The sequence below is a fragment of the Tachyglossus aculeatus genome, chromosome 12 (genome assembly GCF_015852505.1).
Source record: "Tachyglossus aculeatus isolate mTacAcu1 chromosome 12, mTacAcu1.pri, whole genome shotgun sequence".
NCBI lineage: Eukaryota > Metazoa > Chordata > Mammalia > Monotremata > Tachyglossidae > Tachyglossus > Tachyglossus aculeatus.
In genome coordinates, this window is record NC_052077.1 from 15,629,004 (window position 1) to 15,638,400 (window position 9,397).

The 9,397-nt window shown below is 51.2% G+C and overlaps 1 protein-coding gene across 1 annotated transcript in view; it reads right to left on the reverse strand.

Annotated features, from left to right (window-relative positions):
- The window catches only part of RNF150 (ring finger protein 150), a 169,540-nt gene extending 162,413 nt beyond the window's left edge, over positions 1-7,127 (reverse strand). The window contains exon 1 of the mRNA XM_038755046.1: positions 6,644-7,127. Within this exon, the coding sequence (XP_038610974.1) occupies positions 6,644-7,127 (484 nt within the window). The remainder of the gene's footprint in view (positions 1-6,643) is intronic.
- Between the last annotated feature and the right edge of the window lie 2,270 nt (positions 7,128-9,397).

Genomic DNA, 9,397 nt, shown 5'->3' on the forward strand with positions numbered 1-9,397 from the left:
CCAGGGCCACGCCATTTTAGAGACTTCAGCTTTGTCTACCTCAGTGAATGCAAAAAAAGTTGAGAAAGGCAATTTTAGATTTGGGTCTAATGTACCCTAATAAGAGCCCCCCCAAACACATGAAGAAGCAGCGAATCCTCGTGGATACAACATAAGACTTGGGTTCTACTTCTGGTTCCACTACTTCATGCCTGCTGGCTGTCCTTAGGCAGGTCACTTCATTTCTCTTTGCCATAGTTTCCTCATGTGTAAAATGCAGATTAAACACCTGTTCTCCTTCCTCACACTGAGCCCTCCTCATCAATATACATGCTCCAGGGTTTCTGTAGTGTCCACAACACACTAAGGAAATTAACTAATTTTAATCTATCCACTTAGTCAAAAAGAGTACTCTCAGTAAAAAGGAGGGTTATCTAAAATCCTACTCTCCCCAACATCAAAGAAACAATGTCTCACAGCTAGTACGCCATGACAAGTGCTGTAGAAATTTTATAACCCCAGTTTTGTCTCATGGGGCATTACTTTCATTCATTCATTCATTCAATCATATTTACTGAGCACTTACTGTGTGCACAACACTGTACTAAGCACTTGGAAAGTACAATTCAGCAATAGAGACAATCCCTTCCCACACCAGGCTTACAGTCTAGAAGGGGGGAGACACACACCGAAACAAGTAAACAAGCATCAATATAAATAAATAGAATTATATATACATAAGTGCTGTGGAGCTACTCTTGACCACAGAAGCAGACCACAGACCCACTGCCCCAGCTGGGATGAATCTGGCAGGGGTGAGAGATTGCATTTGTTACCGAGCCAAAAACCAGTTAAGACAACCAATTCTCCAGTGAAGCTCTCGGGCCCAGAATCTTCAAGACTGAAGAGGGAAAGCTAATACTCGGTGAGAGCCTCAGTTTTCCTAGGAGCAAGATTAAGGCTCACCAAGGAACCGCCAAAGGCTCTGGGTCATCTCACCTACTGATGCTGAGATATCTGAGGAAAACTGGTGATTCCTCACAGCCCAGTGGTCACTCAAGAGAATCCCTTGAGGTGGACCTTATGGCACCGGAGGCCACGCAGAGGTCATTCCTGGGTTTTCAAAGTACCATCAGTGGCTTTGTGGGAAGCCTCCTCCTTGGTGTTTCAAGCACACACAAATCCCACCCACCTTTGATAGGCTGGATCATTTCTAGGGGCCTGCAGGACCACTAGTGTTTCCCCATATTAGACTAGAACCCCACCTCAGTCACTAGGAAAATCTGATAATGCAAGAGAGGGGTCAAAAAAGTCACCGAGGAGAAAAATTGGGCCTCGGCAACTTCATATTTGCCTGATACCCACCTAAATGGTATTCACCAAGGCGAGACTGAATTCTTCAGGACTCAAGAGACCTGCCTGTGTCTTCTCTCTACAGATGCCTACCTGATGGAAGGCACAAACCTAAGGGAGGTTCCTCAGGAAAAAGATGAGTTGTTCCTTTCACCCTATTCTGGACAGGGCCCAAGTGTCTCCTGTGTCCTCTCCCTTGGAAGGAGCCAGCACCGGAGGCTCTTCCTTGGCAATGAACTTAACTGATTAAAGAGCACCATACAGAGTTCTGGAAAACAGAACATAAAGATAGGAAAAATGGGCAAAGGATGCAGAAATATTTAGAACACTTCTGCAGAGGCAGAAAAAATGAATTGGAAAGCACTAGACCACAGAAGATGGTGTGATAAATAATTTAATTTTAATTTAATGATGGCATTTATTAAGCGCTTACTACATGCAAAGCACTGTTCTAAGCGCTGGGGAGGTTACAGGGTGATCAGGTTGTCCCACGGGGGGCTCACAGTCTTAACCCCCAAATAGTAGCGACAGGACGGTCAGCAGAAGACCTTGAAGAACAAATGGGAAATGCATTGAATTGCTTTGATTATTTTAAGCTGGGTTCTTTTTTTCCCCCAAAACACCAGTAGACTCCCTAAGAGATTTAGCTCCAGGGAAAATCAAAACGTAACAGTATCAACTAGAATCCTAAAAAAACCAGTGGGCTCCCCCAGCCATTTCTTATTACAATTTTTAGTCTTGAAAGTGTTTGGTGGAGTTTCCCGTGGAGAACGACGGCCCGGCCGAGCCTCGTTCAGTCACGAAGATTCTGGGACCGAGCGCCTCACCATTCATTCATTCAATCGTATTTATTGAGCGCTTACTGTGTGCAGAGCACTGTACTAAGCGCTTGGGAAGTACAAGTTGGCAACATATAGAGACGGTCAGAGAATTGATCGTCCCATTGGTGGTTTGCTTGGCCACAAATGCCCTCTCTCTTTCCTGCCAGATTGGTCCCTGCTGGGGCAATGGGTGCAACTAGTGAATGGGGAGGGTGAGGTGAGGATACTGCAAAATGCACCCCATAATTCTCAACGCAAAACCAGCAAGGTCAAAGTGACAGTAGCAAGGCCAGAGCCCATCAGACCAGCAGGCGATTGCCAGGGAAGCCACTTCAATAGCCGCCGTGGCCGTCGCAGTGGGTGGAAGAGGCCCAAATCTGCAAATGAGCCAAAGCAGAGTAGACGACTTTTGTACTTTCCTGAAACAAGAACATTCTGGCAGAAGTTTAACAGATTCACATCCTCTTGAAGTAAATCTAAAGACTTAATTTAAGAATAAAGTCTTCAAATGTCTTACTCTAACTGCAAGACTTGGACTGCTAGACTGAGGGGCACAACCTATGAGACTCTGAAATACGAAGCTTTCATTCCAGCGTGGACTGAGGTGCCAACAATATTACCCATAAGGTTGCGTGCCTTTCTGTGTGTACAGGATTGCTCTTTACGCCAATGCCTCATGAGATATTCCTGGAGAGGTCTATCAAAAATGGAGCACATTTGAGAAGCCCACGTTCCACCTACCCAGAGGAGCAGAGGGTAGGGGAAACTGGAGTGCATGCTATGCCTTGATGACTCAAACTTGAAATCTGGCCACCTTCTCCCGTTCTTTATATGTCGCCGTGCATCTCATCATAAACAGCACTAATGAAAATGAATGCAGCGAGGTAAGTTCCTGAACACTCCAGGTCAGATAACAGCAACAATCAGGCCGTTGGGTAATTAACAGGGCATTAGCACATTTCTAAAAACAAAGACCGGTTATGACTGTAAAGACTTTCCTAGGCTCCTTTCGTCCTTTAACCTTCCAACTGCTAACTCCCACTTTGTCTTAATAAGACATCATTTGTGTGGAAAAACAGCTAACTGCATTCTTTAAAAACGGGCAGAGCCATTAATTGATCCAACATGTTGGCAGCCTGGATAAATGTCTTAGACAGGAACAAATGAGGCATCTTTGTGTGGAAATAGAGGCTGATTTTGAGAGGGCGTGCCTACCTTTAAAAGTATCAATTACAACATCCTGGCTTGCCGGCTAATTAAGATGAGAGGACTTCAAATGACACCGAATGCACGCTACTAAAATAATATCCATTGTAGAAGAAAAGTTTCAAGAAGCATAGCCGCTTTTTCTTTTGGCATTTTCACAATTTTGAGGGCTCTACAGGGACAATGAATTTAAATACAGTATTTCTCTAGGAGAAAATCGACATCACAGGGGAGTAGACTTTTTCCTTAGGTGAAAGAATTCATCATGAGAAGCTGTTTTCAAGCGGTTTCACGTTACAGTAAGTAGTTAGCCTCTGCTGCTTATTCTTTCCCCTGTCATTATCAACTGCCATAGCATTTTACTAGTTAGTGTACTGCAACAAACTGAAAACTTTCCAACTACTTCATATTTATGAACCTGCTCATGGTACGGTCTCTCAATCGACTATGCAGAGTGCCAGCTGGGGACGACTACTGGACCCAAACCAACTAGAGATTTCACCAATATGTGACGGTTTTACTTTGAAGGAGCTGGGTTTTTGGAACGAAAATCTGTCCCCGCAGACAGGGTGTGCATCCCTCCCCAAATGTAGCTGATGACCTTCTTCTAAACATCTCTATTTTAAACCCAGGCAGAACTCCAAAGACAAAAAGAGGGAAAAAAAGGAAGCATCTTTCTCTTTAGAGTTGACTGACTCTGGAGTGTGTTGTTAACAATGAGGAACTGTCTGAAAGCCCAGTCCTCTGGGCAATAATGAGACATGTGCTAGCATGGGTTCGTATGACAAGGATATGAAAGCGCAAGCTTACTAAAAGTCTCTGAATCTGCAGGAAACTATAGTTTATCGTTCTGTTTCTGCCCACATTCCTTCCTTCCCCCCCCCCCCCCCATTCTTGTGCACAAAAAAAGCGATGGATTCCTTTGCAATCCTTTCCCCATCCCCGAATGTTCATATACATGAATATATGAATATCTATATAACCTCCGATGTCATTCCCATCTCTCACTTTCGGGTGACTGTGCTCCACCGCAAGCAGCTGAGGCTTTAGAGCACCGTTTCAACTTTCCTACCTCCCCACAGGCGGTAATCGCCCTCGTGACAACTTTGTAAATAATAACACAAACAAAGAACAACGTGCTTCCCGGCCTGCAGGGCCCCTGGGATGCAAGCCGTCCACCTCCGACCAAGGCCGGAATTTGCTGCGAGAATCAATCGATGGTGGTTACTGAAACTTTCCGGTGCAGAGCCCTGTCCTAAGCGCTTCGGCGAGCTCCACAAAACGATAGGATAAAAAAAAACCTGTATTGTGCTCTCCCAAGCACCCAGGAAGAGCTCAAGAACGACGATGGAATGAATGAGGCTTGAAGGCACACGTGCCCTGGACAGGTGTGCAGCGCCGAGGGCTACACCTGTCCCGCCCCATCAAAACGCCCCCGGCCCAGCTCGCTGAAAGCCCCTTCACCCACCTCCCCTCCCATCCCTCGGCAAGCCCCTCCACCCACCTACCCCCGCAACACTCATTGGCAAGCCCCTCCATCGCCCCCCCCCCCAATTCCTTTGGCAAGCTCCTTCACCCCCCTCTTCTCCATCCTTGGGCAAACCCCTCTACTCACCTCCCCCCACTGCCAAGTCCTTTCACCCACCTCCCCTCCACTCTTTGGCATACCCTTCCACCCACCTCCCTCCATCCACTGGCAAGCCCCTCTACCCACTGCCACCCCATCCATTGGCAAGTCCCTCCACCCACCTCCGCCCCACCCACTGGCAAGCCCCTTCAACCACCTCCCCTTTATTCTCTGGCAAACCCCTCTACCCACCACCCCTTCATTCTCTGGCAAACCCCTCTACCCACCACCCCTTCATTCTCCGGCAAACCCCTCCACCCACCACCCCTTCATTCTCTGGCAAACCCCTCCACCCACCACCCCTTCATTCTCTGGCAAACCCCTCCACCCACCACCCCTTCATTCTCTGGCAAACCCCTCTACCCACCACCCCCTCATTCTCTGGCAAACCCCTCCACCCACCTCCCCTCCACTCTTTGACATACTCCTCTACCCACCTCCACCCCCATCCATTGGCAAACCCCTCCACCCACCTCCCCTCCACTCTTTGACATACTCCTCTACCCACCTCCACCCTCATTCATTGGCAAACCCCTCCACCCACCTCCCCTCCACTCTTTGACATACTCCTCTACCACCTCCACCCCCATCCATTGGCAAACCCCTCTATCCACCTCCACCCTCATCCATTAGCAAGCCCCTCTATCCACCTCCACCCCCATCCACCGGCAAGCCCCTCTATCCACCTCCACCCCCATCCACCGGCAAGCCCCTCTCCCCACCAGCCCTCATCCATTAGCAAGTCCCTCTACCCACCTCCACCCCCATCCATTAGCAAGCCCCTCTATCCACCTCCACCCCGATCCACCGGCAAGCCCCTCTCCCCACCTCCACCCCCATCCATTAGCAAGCCCCTCTATCCACCTCCACCCCGATCCACCGGCAGGCCCCTCTCCCCACCTCCACCCCCATCCACCGGCAGGCCCCTCTCCCCACCTCCACCCCCATCCACCGGCAAGCCCCTCTACCCACCTCCACCCCCGATCCACCGGCAGGCCCCTCTCCCCACCTCCACCCCCATCCACCGGCAGGCCCCTCTCCCCACCTCCAACCCCATCCACCGGCAGGCTCCTCTCCCCACCTCCACCCCCATCCACCGGCAAGCCCCTCTACCCACCTCCACCCCGGTCCACTGGCAAGCCCCTCTACCCACCTCCACGCCCATCCCTTGGCCAGCCCCTCTACCCACCTCCACGCCCATCCCTTGGCAAGGCCCTCTCCCCACCTCCACCCACATCCCTCGGCAGGCCCCTCTCGCCACCTCCACCCCCATCCCTTGGCAGGCCCCTCTCCCCACCTCCACCCCCATCCCTTGGCAGGCCCCTCTCCCCACCTCCACCCCCATCCACTGGCAAGCCCCTCTACCCACCTCTGCCCCCATCCATTAGCAGGCCCCTCTCCCCACCTCCACCCCCATCCATTGGCAAGCCCCTCTACCCACCTCCACCCCATCCCTTGGCAAGCCCCTCTCCCCACCTCCACCCCATCCACTGGCAAGCCCCTCTCCCCACCTCCACCCCATCCACTGGCAAGCCCCTCTACCCACCTCCACCCCCATCCCTTGGCAAGCCCCTGTACCCCCCTCCACCCCCATCCCTTGGCAAGCCCTCCTCCCCACCTCCACCTCTCCCTCTCCCCCCCCCCCCCTCCCGCTCACCGGCGTGGGGCATGGTGATGGTGTCGTTGCCGCCGGCGCCCACGTTGAAGATGACGACGGCGGAGGCGTTCTGCAGGGCGGCGTGGCGGATCTTGTCCCGGTAGGTGCAGTTGCCGCGGGGGATGAGGGCCACCCAGCTGCGGGGCCGGGGCGGGGCGGCGAAGCGGGTGGCCGGGTCGCAGGCCAGCCGGTCGTGGGCGGCGGCGCCGCCGGCCATGGCCACCAGCCCGCCGGCGTCCTGCTTGGGCGACTGCTCGCCGTAGCGGCCGCACTCGCTCTTGTGGCTGCGGGGCCGGGCCGGCCCGCCGGGCCCCGCCGGCTCGGCGTAGCTGATGTTCACGAAGGCCGTGTACCACTCCTCCTTCTCGGCCCCCGCCGGGGCCGGGGCCAGGCCCCGGAGGGGCGCCCACCACAGCCACACCACCCAGGCCCACAGCCACAGCCGCCGCCGCCGTCGCCACCCCACCGCCACCGCCTCTGTCATCGTCGCCCACTCGCCCGCCCCGGCTACCTCGGCCCGGGGCGGCTACTTCAGCCCCGGCTGGGCGGGCGGAGAACCGAGGATGACGACGACGACGAGGAGGAGGAGGAGGAGCAGCCGGCGGCCCTGCTCCCCGCCTCCCTCCCATCATCATCATCCTATTTATTGAGCGCTTACTATGCGCAGAGCACTGGACTGAACTCTTGGGAAGTACAAGTTGGCACCATATAGAGACAGTCCCTCCCCAAAGTGGGCGCACGGTCTAAGAGAACAAAACCACACGTACTAACAAAATAAAATAAATAGGATAGATCATCATCAATCGTATTTATTGAGTGCTTACTATGCGCAGAGCACTGGACTGAGCCCTTGGCAAGTACAAGTTGGCCACCTATAGAGACAGTCCCTCCCCAAAGTGGGCGCACGGTCTAAGAGAACAAAACCACACGTACTAACAAAATAAAATAAATAGGACAGATCATCATCAATCGTATTTATTGAGCGCTTACTATGCGCAGAGCACTGGACTGAGCGCTTGGCAAGGACAAGCTGGCACCATATAGAGACAGTCCCTACCCAACAGTGGGCTCACGGTCTAAGAGAACAAAACCACACATACTAACAAAATAAAATAGAATACATCATCATCAATCGTATTTATTGAGCGCTTACTATGCGCAGAGCACTGGACTGAGCGCTTGGCAAGGACAAGTTGGCCACCTACAGAGACAGTCCCTCCCCAACAGCGGGCTCACGGTCTAAGAGAACAAAATCACACGTACTAACAAAATAAAATAAATAGGATAGATCGTCATCAATCGTATGTATTGAGCGCTTACTATGTGCAGAGCACTGGACTGAGCGCTTGGCAAGGACAAGTTGGTCACCTATAGAGACAGTTCCTACCCAACAGCGGGCTCACAGTCTAAAAGGGGCAGACGGCGAACAAAACCACACGTACTAATAAAATAAATAGAATAGATCATCATCAATCGTATTTATTGAGCACTTGCTATGTGCAGAGCACTGGACTGAGCGCTTGGCAAGGACAAGTTGGCAACCTATAGAGACGGTCCCTACCCAACACTGGGCGCACGGTCTAAAAGGGGGAGACGGGGAACAAAACCACACGTACTAACAAAGTAAAATAAATAGAATAGGTCATCATCATCATCGTACAGATTGGCAACCTATAGAGACAGTCCCTCCCCAACGGTGCGCTCACGGTCTAAAAGGGGAGACGGGGAACAAAACCACAAGTACCAACAAAATAAAATAAATAGGACAGATCATCATCAATCGTATTTATTGAGCGCTTACTATGCGCAGAGCACTGGACTGAGCGCTTGGCAAGGACAAGTTGGCCACCTACAGAGACAGTCCCTCCCCAACAGCGGGCGCACGGTCTAAGAGAACAAAACCACAAGTACTAACTAAATAAATAAAATAGGACAGATCATCATCAATCGTATTTATTGAGCGCTTACTATGCGCAGAGCACTGGACTGAGCGCTTGGCAAGGACAAGTTGGCCACCTACAGAGACAGTCCCTCCCCAACAGCGGGCGCACGGTCTAAGAGAACAAAACCACACGTACTAACAAAATAAAATAAATAGGATAGATCATCATCAATCGTATGTATTGAGCACTTACTATGCGCAGAGCACTGGACTGAGCGCTTGGCAAGGATAAGTTGGCACCATATAGAGACAGTCCCTACCCAACAGTGGGCTCACGGTCTAAGAGAACAAAACCACACGTACTAACAAAATAAAATAAATAGGATAGATCATCATCAATCGTATTTATTGAGCGCTTAGTATGTGCAGAGCACTGGACTGAGCGCTTGGCAAGGACAAGTTGGCAACACATAGAGACAGTCCCTACCCAACAGTGGGCTCACGGTCTAAGAGAACAAAACCACACGTACTAACAAAATAAAATAAATAGAATAGATCATCATCAATCGTATTTATTGAGCGCTTACTATGTGCAGAGCACTGGACTGAGCCCTTGGCAAGTACAAGTTGGCCACCTATAGAGACAGTCCCTACCCAACAGTGGGCTCACAGTCTAAAAGGGGGAGACGGAGAACAAAACCACACATACTAACAAAATAAAATAAATAGAATAGATCATCATCATCATCATCATCATCAATCGTATTTATTGAGCACTTACTATGTGCAGAGCACTGGACTGAGCCCTTGGCAAGTACAAGTTGGCCACCTATAGAGACAGTCCCTACCCAACAGTGGGCTCACAGTCTAAA